Below are 14,853 nucleotides of genomic sequence, written 5' to 3' on the forward strand. Positions count from 1 at the left end.
CCAATTGCATTTGGGCTTCTTGTCGGGGTCGTTGCTGTGACAATATTTGCATGCCAGCTCGGCTCGCACACTCTCGCTGGGAGCGGGATGCACTGGAAAGGCGGTATCAGCGCCATCATCTCATCATCGATATGCCATCAATGTGGAATGGTCGCAAATTATCTGGCCTTAAGAGCGGCCTGGCATCGACACTGGCTAAAGCCAATGCACTCCAAAAAAAAATAGGTGAAGTAATGAAGGGTTCTAATTCGTTCTTTTGAATTTTCTCTACTTCTTTATTGGCCTATTTACTTTACTTATTCAACGAATTCTGCTACTACTAATATTTTAATTTTTAGTTTAATTCATCTAAGTTGGTAATTTTTTCCCGCAGTGCACCTTTGGGCTCTTCTTCAGCTGCAGCCAACTTTCCGAAGGCGGCACTCTGTGGGATCTCTGGATCGGTTCGCTTAATGCCTTTGTGACATTTTAAGGTTCAATTTGGCTAATAATGGCGGCGCAGATAAAACGTGGCTCTCAAGTGGTCTCAAGTGCTGATTGGCTGCTACTTTTGCGGTGACTATGTGGCGTTCTAATGAACGGGTACTTAATTGTAATGCAATACCAATATCTGGTGGCGTAATTAACGAAATTACAAGGTTTCGGCTTTCGCTCAATCAGTCATTTCGCTCAGTCCTTTTTGTTGCCATAACAATTTGTTTGCCGAATGTCCCAGAGGCAAAACAAATGTCTCCCCAATCCCAGTCATTTCCTTAACCGTTGTTGGCTTACCTTTTAGCTGGCTTTTGATTTTGTTGGCCAACTGCTGGCCCAAATGTTATGCCAAATTGCAGCTACCGTTTGCGGGTTTGCGGGTCTCTGGGGCCAGTTTTCTGGTATCCGGCTTTAATCTCTTACCAACTGCCGGCTACCAGTGTTGCCCGAAATCGCTTTGGCAACGCTTTCTGGCGGGGAAGGGGGCCGTTTTTGATCTCATCATCGTCATCGTTGGCGGAATTGAGGCTCTGCAACAACAACTCTTTCTGCTTTCGAGCGAAGGACATCAAACAGAAGCGGCGATCGCTTCTAATTTGCATAAACATTCGTTTAACATTTATCCCCAAAAACGTTTTCGCTGTTTTGTTTTTTTTTTTCTTTCGCTTACCGCTTACCGCTTTTCACTCCCATCCCGTTTCGCTCGCTCAAGAAGTCGTCATAATCTTCGAACGTTTTTGGCCGAGTCCAACAATTTTGGTTAGGGCTTTTTTCCTGCCTTTTTTCCTGGCCAATTTCATTTCGGTTCTGCGATTCCCAAACCATTTAAGACCAAAATAACCGCTTTTGACAACAAACAACAGCATCTGCAAGAGATTCGCCTGGCAATCATAAGCAACAACCACCACAGTAGCCAGAAATCGATGCTAATCTTGGCCGGGAATGAAGAAAAATGTGCCCAACGTTTCCAGTTTACTTTACGATACGCTACAATCAAGGGACCTGGCATATGTCTTACTGTCTGAATTTTAATATATTGAATTTAAATTTGGTCGAACATATTTTCTTACTAGATATTGCTATCCAAAATGTCTTGTAGCAAGTAATATACAATTATTTTGTAAATAAATAAGAATCATATTTTTGAAGGGCACCCACAAGCCATTTAAATTGATATGAAATAGTTTCCATTCGGGTTCATAAACCACGAAATGAAACAAAAATTATAAATGGAGTTGTTTTGCATTCGTTCGTTTGTCATGTTTTCTTTATCAGGAATTGATGGTCGATGGAATGCAAAATACAACTCAATTCGAAACGGGTTTTTTAAGTTCTTTGATTTTAAAGTGGAAAAAGTAAATTAAGATAAAATAAAATTCCAGTATATTGGGCTCTTAATGTTTTGAATTCTACCGGTCAAGCCTTCCGTTGAAATGGATATCGTGCAACAATCAAATAAATTCAAAGCCCTGTCTTCTGGTAACACTTTTCCGCTTTTCTGTCCCAATCGAATCATAAGTGTTACGCCCTCCCAGAGTTAACGCCTATTTTTCTCAGCCTTAGCAAATCCCAGACGTGACAGGCAATGGACAAGGCTGCCAGCCCATGGCGACCTAAATTGTAACTCCCTGGCAAACAAAAAAAATTAAACTTTGCATTCGAATTGCCATTTCTATTTGTTTGCCTGACAACGGAATCATGTAGAACAGCAAAAAGTTGGCAACTCGAAAGGAGTTGGGCCGATTTCAGTTCGGACTGAAAAAAAAAATCAGAGCCAGTGCATGCCACTTTAATAACTCAATTAGAAATGGTGGCTAGTCGTTTAATTGGAGTTTGTTTTCCTGGAAGGGGATTTTGTGTCACAATTTGACTTGTCCATAGGATTCCAGACTATGGGATTTGCATTGTGAAGTACTAAACATCTGCCTATTAGTTTCATATTTAAATTTCCATTGATGTTTCCTTGCCCATTAGGAAATGGCAATTGCTATAATTTGTCTTGCTCAAGCCCCTCAAACATTGCACTTGTCAACTGTGAGGTTTCCCCCAGCTTTCCATTCCCATTTGCTCCCCTCTGCCAACTGTCTTCAGTTGATTGGCGTTTGAGGTGCGCGTGCGCGTGTCTTTGGGGCGAAACAATTAATTTGAATAATTAGCAGCTAACGATGGGGACAGCAGCAGCACAAGAGCAACACCAACAGCAACAGCAACATCAAGCACTGCAAGCTGCAACTGCAACTGCGCTGCCTGCTTTCAACTTGTCGATTGTGTCACGCCAACAGGAGTTAAGGCCAAGTCAAAGGCAAGGCGCTCTCGTCGGCAAATGGCGATATAAAAAATGCATTTGGCACTTGAGAATTTATGTGCCTGCTGCTGCTGTTGCTGCTGCTGCTGCTGATGGAGAATCAGGGACACTGACGATGGGGACGAGGACGTGGACTCCGGAGTACGTCACGCGAAATGATGAATTACTCGCCGGGGACGCGCGTCAGTCTTTGATGAGGAACGACAGCGTGAAATTAGACAAAAGGGTTATGGCAACATGGCCAAAATGAAGGGGCATCGGTGTGGAGAGGTGTGGAGTGGATGGTGGTGCTGTGTGCCATATACCCGTACCATATGCCATATGAGCTGTCTGGTTGACTTTGCACTCGAGGACGACGCGCCTTGACTTAATGAAGATGACGAGTGCTGCAGAGACTGGGCGTGTTTTAATCCTTCCTAGGCCCAAATGCCTAGGTGTTGCCGCCGATGTTGTTGCCACGTTTGTCACTGGCTGCACAGGCGTTAATTTATTACAAATTATTATGATTCCTTTTTGCGCCTGCGGTGCCTAAACCGCTGCTTTTTTCTTCCGCATTTTGCCGGCACAACAGTAAGAAGAACAACATCAACATCAACATCCACATCCACATCAACCCTCGTTGAAGACGTCTAGACAAATGCACTCCAAAGGTTAACATGATAAATGTCGTTTGTTGCCTGTGACGCGACAACTTTCATGTTGCTGCCGCAGTTGCAATTGTTGCTGCATATATCGCTGCAGTGCAGCCGGGGATTTGTTTTCCCCGGGCTGCATTGTTTTTACTGCCGCCGTGTGGCGATTATTAAGCCGGGCCAGTCAACAAATTAATCAATGACGTGAGCAATTAAAGTGGTAGAAAAGGTGGCGAAAGAAATATGGCCCACAGGATAACAGTTTTGGCATTAGAGATGCTAAAGAATGCTTGGGATTATGGCGAATCAGTTTGTAGTTATTATTTAAAAATGAATTTAAATGTAGGATTTCAATAAATGATGATCAGTTTTTTCCAGAGCCATTAAAAGTACGTACTTAAGCTCCCATGATTTTTCGAAAGCGTACTTATCCCATTTTCTTCATTAATTAATACCATAACTAATATGAATTGCAGGCCGATTAAATAGTTATGCATACATTACCGTTAAAGTTCTCAGCATCTCCTCTTTTTCAGAGATATGTGGGAAAGTTGATCTAAAATGGGAACCTGCTTTTGCATTCTAATTTCGTGTTCCTCTAATTGTGACTGTGGCAACTGCATTCGATATGCGGGAAACTAGTCCCACTTGCTGCTGGCCCGCCATTTCGATAGCCAGCAAAAAAGACAAAAAAACCGAGAGGAAGAAGCTGCGGTTGCTTCATCTTCATATTCATCTCGGTGCCTCAATTGGCATTCCGCACTTGGATCGGATGTGATATGATGTGGTGAGCGTGGACCGCAAACTGCGACACCAGCAACACCAACAATGGCCAGTCAGACCGCGGCAACACTAACAAGCGACTTTAGCCAAATTAAGTTGTCCAGTTTGCGGTGTACGCACAGCGGGTTGCAAATAACAATCTCCTGTTTACAGCAACCACAGGCAATGGCCACTGCAACTGCAACTGCAACACCAAGAACAACAATTGGCAACAACACCAAACTAACAACAGCAATCAAAACTGCAAATGCATCGAAGGGGGATACAAAAAAAAAAAAGAGGCATAGAAAAATTATTGCAACGACCCAAAAAACGCATTTAACTCATATTTCTTGCCAGTCGCCAAAATCAGGTTTTGTTCGGAGTTTTCGCTGTTTTTTTTTCTTTTTGTGGCCAAGGCACCTATGTCGATTTCATATAAATTGTCAATATTTGACACATTTACGTGGCGCTGTAAAAACCCAAAAAAAAGCAATGAAAAACCGATCAGGAAAACAGAAAAATATTTGTCGGCGAGTTCAGAAATTTATCAAGTGACCAAGACAACTGGGAATTAAAGCTCCAAAAAGCCGATTAAAGAAGTGAAAATACCCTTTAGTATGCATATAATCATGTATCCTAATGATCATAATTTTATAATAGCAAAACCATAATCAAAAGTTTCAAGCTCATAAATTGTACTTTATATAAATGTGCTTTTAAGTACCCTTATTTATGGTAGAGTATGCTCGACCCCTTCCATTTCGCCGTCGGCCAATTAAAAACTGCCAAAATCGCAAAAAAAGAATTATTAACTTAATTTTACTAGCCGCAAATATTTCGCGGCACATTACGAAAGCCGACACGACGTTGTTGCTGTTGCTTCTGCACATCGACTTGCCGGCAAACTGCGGCGGTACGGCCAAAAATTATTAACTAAAAGAGCCAGAAATTGCAAAAAGATTGCCTGGAAATTGACATTTGCTCGTTAATGTGTGCCTGCTGTTGCGGGTTAGCTGCAACAGCCACTGCAACAACTGCAGCAACTGCAACAACTGCAGCAACTGCAGCAGCAGCTGACCAGGCTCGTTTGTCGGCATCGCATGCGACTGCCAATAATTTAGAGCTTTTAATAAAAATGTTGCTGCTGCAACACGGACACCGTTGCGGCTGCGATTCGGCGACTGTTCAAGATTTATATCATAATTTATTTATTAATTTCATTAAGTAAATTTCGTGTGATGAATGACGCTGTCGTTCGGTCGCCTTCCTGCGGCGATTGCCGAAATTTGTATTGTTGTTATCCCAGTCACTAAAGAGGAACCATAAATAACAAGCGAATGGATTTTAGTGTGGGAGTAAAATTTGAAACGAAATAAAAATAATAATTTGTGCAACATTTTCACAGGCCTAAGAAAACATCAGTCAGTCGGTTAAGTTTTGCATTCATTTTAATTGCCCCGTCAGGTCATCAAATATTTATTCCAACATGTTTTTCAATCGGATGGTAATTTATTGCATGTTGCACAACTAAAAGCAGAAATTCTACTTAATGTTCGGCCGCTTGAATAATAGCACGCCATTTGGGCAAACATCAAAAAATGATTAAAAAACCATTTAAAATTATATTCAATAATAAAACATCGAATAAATTTAGTCAAACGAAGCGAATTGTTTAACGTTTGCGCCACAGATGCGGCAAAGCAAAAACCACGAGCTACAATGAAGAAAAATCAAAAGCCCATAAAACTGACGACTAAAATCAATTGCGACTCTAAACTTTAATGCCCCATCTGGGGGGGACTTGGCCAGAAGGTAGGTGGTATTGCTGCCTGTCTGCGAGCACTGGAAAAGCTACCAAAATTGAAGGTTTCCAGTCTGTTTGGAGCTAGCTGGCCAAACGAAATCGCAACGGCCTCTTGCCAAATTCAATGGATTTTACTTTTCGTTTAGCCAAAAAAAAAAAAAACAAAAAACAACAGAAAACCAACAAAAACCACACAGAATCGTAGCAAAGAGCTGAAAAATTGCTGGAAAAAAATCATAGCCCGCTGCTGTCGTGACCAATTAGTGATCCAGTCGAGCGGTCGCAGGGGCGGTGCGACGGCGGGGGGCGTGGTCGCGCAGGCGCACGTCAGCTATAGCTTAGGCTATAGTATCGCATAGTATAGTATAGTATAGATATAGCTCGAATATCGTAGCAGGGACGGGAATAAAGACAGCAAACCAAAGCTGCAATCGAGACCGAGTCTACACAACCCAGAGCTCTCAGTCTGAGGCGCACTTTACATTCAAATATTTTGTGACACAAAACGCTTTTTTGTGGCTGCACCAGCAAACGGAGTTGCTTTTGCTTTTGCTTATTGCTGGGGGTCTCTGTGGGTCCCAGAGCATATTTGCTTTGGCTTTTGTCTGTGGCAAATCTTTACCCATTTTTCTACTTGGGCGTGTTCGAGTGCCATGCGTTTCGAGTCTGTACTCTACCAAATATGCATCGCAATCTTTGAAGGAACACCGCGGATTCTCATAATGTTCAACGACTTAAAATAAATATTAAAACATAATATGTGCACAATTTAGTTCATTATAATTATAAACATTGCAGATCGGTTTAGAATTTTTACTATTATATCGAGTGAGATTTTGACAACTAGGTCTAATCCATATAGTAGGCGACGTCAATTACTTCCGACAAAGCATATTAGGCATTTCCCATTAACTCCGAATAATATCAATACAAATTTGTAAAAATGAGCGCGTCGACTCCGTCTATTTCCAGGGCGACTTATTGTAGCACCTTCGATCGGGATATGGATAGGAGAATCGAGCAACTCGAGCGATTATTGGATAAAGAATTTCGGAAGAGTAATCAATTGTTTATGGATCGACTTTTAAATTACAAATTGGATCGGGATAATCTGCCGGAGGATACTCCGTTGCCCATATACCTGGCCCATCGGGAGCCCCGTAGTTTGAGTCCACCAAGCAGGTGGGACGCCATAAAAGGTAGGTGTCTTTATTTTGTAAAAAAAATTATATCCTAATCTATCAATTCGTATCATGTTCAAAAGTAAGCAAACGAAGTCTTAAGGCGCTTCTTTTTTGTGAATATCTTGAAAAGAGCATACTTAGTGCGATGTCTGAACCAGTTAGTTATGTTCTTCTTAATTTAGTGTCTGCTTTTCAATTTCAGAGTCTCGCAAATTAGTCAGCCTGCCAGAAGCAGCATCAGCATCTGCAGCAGCAGCAACAACAACAACAGCTACACCAGCAACACCAGCAACAGCAGCAACATAATGCAACATAAAGCGCAGCTCCCATGACTCATTTTGCTTGATGCGCGCGACATTAAGAGACAAGGCTGAAGCGTAGAAAAACGAGAGAAATACGGAAAAACACCACGGATACGAAGCTGAAACACTCACTTGACTTGAAAATCTGCAGAGGAATAACTGACAGTGTACACAAGCAGCACTAATTGCTGTAAAATTGCCAACAGTCCTCGGAGGAGCGGGAGTGGGAGCGAAATCGGGGACTTTGGGTCGACATAGAACAACAGGAGAACACAAAAATCACGGCGGCAAAACAACTGGCCGTGTGTTTAAAAAAAATCTTAACGGAATGAATGCAACAGACGAACGAATGTGCAACGAAACAAGCAACAGCAGCAGCAGCAGCAACATGAAGCCGCAACAGCAACACAAACTGCAAACAACTCAATTAACACAAACAACCAGCCAGAGAATCGCGCAAAAGTTGCTGTTGCCTTTGGGCATTGCCCAGCCTACCACGCCCCCTAGCCAGCATGACCGCCCTTTCCCCCACGGCCAAAAGCCCTTTTGAGCCTCATTTTTTGAACACATTTTTCGGGTCCCTTGACAAATGAAAATGTTTCCATAATTTTTACTAGTAATATCTAGATAAAATAATTTTATTCATTTGCTATAATAATACATTTAAATATTCATTAAAAATATTACTGTTTTTTACAAAGCGCGAGCTGAGGTAAAATTCCACCCTCTTAAGTCCTTAAATTTCGCTCCTTTATATATTCTCTTATTAACATCCAATAATAAATGCATAAAGGAAACCGTCTCTGCAAGAATTTGAATACCATTGGCATTTATGATTTATGAGCTGAAATGCTTTCATAGATTAGCAAACTGTCTAATTTGTTGCGTCCACATCGACAGCTACATTGTGGCAATCAAAATCAAAGGAGAATGTTCCTTTTCTTGGGGATCACTTTGTGGATTCGTCGGGCGGAAAATCCAAGGAGTCTTTCTTTTGAGTGGCGATTCCTGCGGAGCGGGAAGCGGGTTAACTTAAATTGCTAATACCTGACATTGGAATGTTTTTAGCACTTCAGTTGTGTTTGGACAACAGCAACAATGGCAACTGCAACAGCAACAAACAACAACGGGCGGCAATGACTTGGCCAAAAGCCATTGGCAGTTGGTGCTAAGCCGCCACAGAAATGCAGATGCGGCTGGAGGCATCCTCATGCATTTATGCAGACGTAGCTGCCGCCAGCTTGTCGTCGATTTACCTTGCCACCTCTGCACCCCCCTCCTGCAATGCTCCACCCCAACCTCCCAGCATCCGCCCACCCCTTGATTATCCCCCTCTTAGCCAACTGCTTAGCAATGCGCATATATTTGCCAAGTGTTCGAATGGCTTTGATCGACGTGGCTGCCTCGACTCGAAGGTGTCGGCTAGCGGGGATTTCTCGGTCAGCCGAAAAAGAATAAGAAATGCCATCAGCCAGCAGCAGGTGTTGGTTTCCGTCTCTCGATTGCATACAAAAAAAAAAGGAGTTAAGAGAAAAAAATCCAAATCCCAGCCCCAAAAGCCATCGCCAAATTGATTTGTCAATCGCAGAAACCGCAAGCCTGCGCACATTTCGTTGGCATTTGAAAGCCATTTGAATAACATTTCACCCGGGCCGACAACTTAAGTTAGCATTCGATATTTGTATCTTTTCTTTTCCTTTTGGTTTTTGGGAAAGTATCGCATTTAAGCAGATGCAAAAACTGCTGGTTGCACTGGCCTACATGCTATAGCCATCGAAATAATTACAGCAGAGTGTTTACCCTGATTGCGTTGCCTGTTTGTTTGACCGAAATTGCTTGGCATACACAACCCCATGAAATGAAGTTCAATGAGGTGTTGACTATCTACTCAAAAAGTAAGGGTTAAGTGGGTAGATAACATACAGAGCATGTGGTTAAAGAATTGCATTTAATTGGCAGCAATCGAAGCTCATCTGGATTATATAGGTGTGATTTCAAAGGGCATGCCTTGACCAAATATTCTTTATGTATTTAAAGAAGGTTTAGTGAATTTTCAAGAGAAGAGACAAAGTATTCAAAGTAAACCCCATTCAGAGATAAGCAATATCGATCTGTTAATAACCAGTTGAAAATGATCTCTCCGTTTTTCCCGGGCAGTGTTAATGCAGCTGCAAGATGTCCGCGCCGTTGTCATCGTGTTTGTGGCAGTTGCTAGTGCCATTGCCATTTCTGTTGCACGTTGCAAGCGGCGAGTTGCCGTTGCGGCCGTGCTGGTTGCAAGTTGTCGCCGGGTTCCCGGTCCCTTCGCCAATTTGTTGCTGACACGGCTGACGAAGAGAAAGAAGGCTTGGCCCAGACCAGCCAACAGCAGTTGGCAATGGAAGCGCATAAAAACTAATTGATTGGATGCCAAGATGTTAAGCGCATAACGGCCGCAGCGAAATAGCAGTTGCAGTTGCAATGTTGCCGTCTTTCAGCAACTTTTATTCAATTTAAATGCGCTTGCAGCGCCAATTCCGATGCCAAGCTCAACTGCCCCGCCCTGTGCCGGCCAATTCGCTTAAATTAATTATTTTTTATTAACTTTTCGCTCATTGATGAAATTTTTCAAATATTTCCCCGCATTCTGCGACCGCAACTTTATGCGGTCTCGTCGCAAATTTGTCGCATGCGACTTTAACACTGATCGTTTGGCATTTTCATCCGAGCTCTCTGGTCGGCATAAAGTTTGATGGTAAGTTAATAAAATGATATGACCGTCGGGAATATTTCGGATTTTCGGGGAAGCCATAAAGAATTGCGAACCTTCGATTTCACTTAAGTGCGCTCGTCTGTATCTCGGGGCCAACGGGAGTGGTTCTGGCCCAAATGCCTGGATGGAATATGGCAACATATCTACCAGTTAATCGCGTCAACTCGTTATCGTGTGACGTTAAATCCACTTCCCTCCCAAAAACGCAGGCGCGCATTTATCAAAAGTTATTGCAAATTAATTGCAATCTGGCCGCCTCAATCTGCGGCATCATCTCGAGGCGATCTGGCCAAGAGCCGTGAGGCTGCGTGAGCCGTCTTGGCCAAGTCTGGCATTTTCGGGCCACGGCTGCTGCCGCTGCTGCTTACCAAAATTTATTGATGCCTTATTAGCTGATAATCACACACACACACATATTCACTGGGCCTCTTGGTAAAACGGTAAAAAAGTTTTCAACTCGCCTGGCATATTAAAGTGCATTAAGATAATTGAAATGGCCAATAAAAAATATTTTCCCTTTTCCAGACTTTTGGCCCGTTCGCTCCATTGGTGTCAAGAACTTGTCCGAAGTGTTGAGTATCGCGCTTTGGGCGTTTTCAGTTGGCTTTTTCCAGTTCTGGGTTTGGCATTGGCTTTTCGGACTCCAGATCTTCGGGGTCCTGGGTTCGCCGCTGAGTTATTTGTGTTCACCTCTCAATGGAGCTGTTTTTTCTCGGAACCCACTCGCGCACTCGGTGCTGAAACGTTTTTCAATTTCCACATTTCTCATGTCGGGGATGTTTTGATTTAGTGATTATGGCCGGCCTCACCTGGCCCCCGGCCCGATCTGGTTGCATTATGTATATGAGTTATTAATAAGCTTTCTTTTGATAAGCCAACCGGCGTTCTGCAGTTTATACAATGGGCGGCCATTTGGTACCAAGTGTTTGCTTAAAATGATTTAAGGCGTTGCCCCGCCGAAATCGCGATGCGGATGAGCCAATCCAGGACATCTGATAATTGTTTTTCGGTTGTTCTTTGTATTTTCTGCGGAGTTGGGAATTAGCCAGACATTTTTTAAAAGCAAAAAAACAATTTACACAAATTGCACATATTTCTTGGTAGTTCGGAATTGCCTTTCAAAAAGTAATTCACTTAAATGAAAAAATGCTAGGAATTTAAGCCTTGACAGCTGTAATTTAAATACCAAATATATAGTTCAAATTCCATTTACTTTTACCCACATTGTGTTTTCCTTTAAAAGGAAGTGCACAGAATTTTATGTTTTAGTAGAAAGCAAACATGCAGAGCAAAATAATAATTTCTTTAACCTTCCTGGCGTTTTTATTTCCTTTTGTTTTTACTAACAAACTTCATCGAATTATCAATGGACACTATGCTGCATCCAAACAATTTCCATACCAAACGTTTCTTACGCAACTAAAACTTGGCTACATTAAAGAATATATTAAATGGCGTCCTCTTTGTGGTGGAGCTCTAATCTCCGAAAAATGTGTCCTAACTGCAGCTCATTGCCTGGACAATCCAGACATGTAAGATCGAAATTAAAGCGTTTTTATGACAACCAAATTTTAAAATTTTCAAGTTTTTCCTCTTTAGATATGCTGTTAATATATATTTCGGTGCTGTAAAAATTGATGATGTAACGGAAGTGGGTCAACAACGATTGGTAGTGAAAAAGGATCATTTTGTGATACACCAAGAATGGAATTCCAAAACGCTTGCTAACGATATTGCACTGATAAAGCTTCCTTTTTCAATATTATTTGATGACTACATAAAACCAATCCAACTACCAAATAAAACATTTCAATACCAATTTAGTGAAGCAACAACCTCAGGCTGGGGATTAGTCAAGGGTAAGTAAGGTGTCATTTCTATAGTAATATTTCCTTAACTAATAGTCCTCAAAAAGATACAGATACATTTTCAGAATTCGATAAGAACTTGAAATACTTTAAGGCCCAGATTTTATCTGATCTTGAATGCAAACGTGCCTATATATCGCACAAGAAATCAGCATTTCCAGCATCACTAATTTGTATTGCTCCAGGAGAAAACATGGCGTGCAAAGGAGATTCTGGTGGTCCATTGGTTATTAAGCATGAATCCAACTTTGTGCTACTGGGACTAACATCCTTTATGCTTGATAAATTTTGCTACTCAGGCTTTCCATCGTTCTTTACCAGAGTCTCTTCATATCTGAATTGGATTCGAGATAACGCGGAAAGTTAAAGCTGAATTTAAAACACCACTGACATTTAAAAATAAATACATACACAAATTAAGTAAAGTATTATTTATTTAAACTGTAAATTTTACCTATGCATTTTGGAAAGTATTATTCTGTACAAATATTTCGGCATTATTTATAATCTATCTACCTTGACGAGTCCCATAAATTTGCCATTTCCATTTCCATATATTATTTTCATTTCCATCTGCATTACCCTTGCCATTACCATTTTCAATTCCATTTTCATTCTTTTCCTGCGGGGAAGGCTGACAGCAATTACACCAGGAAGTAAGCGACCTACAAGCGTTTGTTTGGGGCTTTCCAGGAATTTTCGAGGCGTAGCAACTGTTTGTGACATGTTTTGATTTGTGTTGTCGACGTTTACGAGCTTGTAACTCTTCTTGGGACCCTGGACCTCGGCCAAAAGCCAGCGGAGAGAGTCGGGATTCCAAGTCCAGAACCGAGACATAGACATAGGTATCCATCCCAGGGACCCACCAACTTGGTTGGATCGCCGCCACTCACTCGACACAGAATCGAAATGTTATCGATGACATTAATAGCGATTGGGGGCTTTCATCAATTACATGCCTTTGTTGGCCAGGCCAGTTGGCCAAGTCGGCTAACATCTAGATCGTTACAGCCAGCTTAGCACAGATCGGCCTACGCAGCGAAATTGTAAATTATTACAATGCAAATGATTTCCATATTGTAAATATGATGTGAGTGCTGATAAAGCAGCGGGGCTGGCAAAAGGGAACCGCCTCTGCCTGTTGGCCAAGTTTATGCAAACAAAAGTTCAACGCATTCAAAGTCAAGGCAAGAGTCGTTTCAGAGCAGTTAAAGTAATTTTGTGAGTACCGTTTTGGGCCCGGATCTTGGCCTGACTTTGGGCTCGGGCTTGGGCTTAGCTATGGGTTTCGGTTTCCTTTGGCTGCCTTGACCACCACCAACGTCGCCGGCAATCAAGTCAACTCCGCGCCGAACTGTATTAACTCTTCTGTCTCTTCTGGACGGGGCCACAGCCACAGACAGCCAAAGCCAAAGCCAAGCCAACTGTTGCTCTTTTGGCCAAGTTGTGCCGTCTGCTGTCAGTTGGCATCTTCCTGTTTGCACAAAACGTCACGTTCGAGTCACGTTTCCAACTGCCATCAATGGGGTGCCCATTGCCAGTGCCCGGGCACTTAGTCTCGCCCATAGCCGCAGTTGATGTTTCCCACAAATTTTCAGCCGCGTTTTCTTCAGCTCTCAGTTTGCAGTTCACCATTTGGCCATTCGGGGATCTTTCGGTTGGTTTCGCCTGGGCGCTGGCGTAACGCAACAATTTCGCAATCACCTGACAATGTGACAGGTAATAGTCGTGTCCAGCATGCTAGACATTTGCATACTCATAGGCACGGGCAAGAACTGTGAAGTAATTTCGATGCCAGGCGAGCATCGCTCGATGGTCACCTCATGTCTGGCTGTGGAGCATACTGTGATAAGTAATTGCATTGCGTTTTATGCAGAGAGAAAAATAATGCTAACATATGAACAAAATACTTCTGAAAGAGCTTGTTGAACTACAATACAGCTAATGATTATTTTTCTTATGTATTTTTCAAGCAAATCAAAGAGTTACTTCCAATTTTTTTGAGGTGCATTTGAGAATTTGCTTCGCATAATTTGGGCCATTGCCAGCTGAAACCGAGGAAACCCAGAAAACCTAGAAAAGCCGAAGAAACCCAGGCGAACCGAGGAGAATCCATTCATGAAACGGGCACCCGCCTTGAAGTTGCAGTTGAAACCGAACCTAACCGAACCAAGCCGACTCGCAGCCATATAAATTGCTGAGATTTTTCTCCGCTTTGACTGGCTGCCTTCCTGCCGTGTTATTAAAAGTTCAACCCACATGAGAAGCAATTTGCAAACTGTTAGGAGGAATAAATAGTTTAGCAGGGAGGAGCATGTGCAAGGATCTTAAGTGGCACTTGGCAGGAATTTGATAAGGCCCAGAGAGTCGGCCAAGATGCATTTGCACCTGAATTGGCTGAGCAGCAGGTCAGCAGCTTGGCAACACAACACCGAAAGTGCATATTGGCCTCGGCTCGGGAAAACACTTTGCCCTGCCATTGGCTTCCATTTCAGTCTTCAGTTTTCAGTTTTCGGTTTCCTTTATTTTTGGCTTCTTTCTGCTGCTTTTCACATTTACGTCGGTGCCAGAAAAAAAAAGGCCTCCTTTCGACCAGATTTTTCCTTTATTTTTCCACCGATGCCAAGCCTTCTTTGACTTGCTGGCTGCTCTTCTGCCTTTGACTCTTGCCTTGTTTGCTCTTCTGCTGATTATTTCACAGATTAAGTTTATGGTTCATAAACCAGAAATTTCAATTCAAATGCACGAGGGGCAAGGAGGCGGCGCT

General features: G+C 42.4%; 2 protein-coding genes across 2 annotated transcripts; both read left to right on the forward strand.

Annotated features, from left to right (window-relative positions):
• The first annotated feature begins 6,874 nt into the window (after positions 1 to 6,874).
• Positions 6,875 to 8,248, forward strand: LOC117140055. The gene is made up of 2 exons (XM_033302793.1): positions 6,875 to 7,179; positions 7,367 to 8,248. Exons 1-2 carry the CDS (start codon positions 6,924 to 6,926, stop codon positions 7,468 to 7,470), a joined length of 360 nt encoding a protein of 119 aa, XP_033158684.1. The 5' UTR covers positions 6,875 to 6,923; the 3' UTR covers positions 7,471 to 8,248.
• A 3,251-nt stretch (positions 8,249 to 11,499) lies between these two features.
• Positions 11,500 to 12,490, forward strand: LOC117139221 (brachyurin-like). The gene is made up of 3 exons (XM_033301420.1): positions 11,500 to 11,750; positions 11,818 to 12,077; positions 12,134 to 12,490. Exons 1-3 carry the CDS (start codon positions 11,500 to 11,502, stop codon positions 12,451 to 12,453), a joined length of 831 nt encoding a protein of 276 aa, XP_033157311.1. The 3' UTR covers positions 12,454 to 12,490.
• The last annotated feature ends 2,363 nt before the right edge of the window (positions 12,491 to 14,853 follow it).

Source organism: Drosophila mauritiana, chromosome 3L, assembly GCF_004382145.1.
Source record: "Drosophila mauritiana strain mau12 chromosome 3L, ASM438214v1, whole genome shotgun sequence".
Classification (NCBI taxonomy): Eukaryota; Metazoa; Arthropoda; class Insecta; order Diptera; family Drosophilidae; genus Drosophila; species Drosophila mauritiana.

What these genes read in the sequence shown, in the direction of transcription:
- LOC117140055 (XM_033302793.1), top strand. Translation starts at nt 6,924, where the DNA reads ATGAGCGCGTCGACTCCGTCTATTTCCAGGGCGACTTATTGTAGCACC. An exon ending in CAGGTGGGACGCCATAAAAG is followed by an intron (nt 7,180 to 7,366) that starts GTAGGTGTCTTT and finishes TTTCAATTTCAG; the next exon opens with AGTCTCGCAAATTAGTCAGC.
- LOC117139221 (XM_033301420.1), top strand. Translation starts at nt 11,500, where the DNA reads ATGCAGAGCAAAATAATAATTTCTTTAACCTTCCTGGCGTTTTTATTT. An exon ending in TGCCTGGACAATCCAGACAT is followed by an intron (nt 11,751 to 11,817) that starts GTAAGATCGAAA and finishes TTTCCTCTTTAG; the next exon opens with ATATGCTGTTAATATATATT. An exon ending in AGGCTGGGGATTAGTCAAGG is followed by an intron (nt 12,078 to 12,133) that starts GTAAGTAAGGTG and finishes GTCCTCAAAAAG; the next exon opens with ATACAGATACATTTTCAGAA.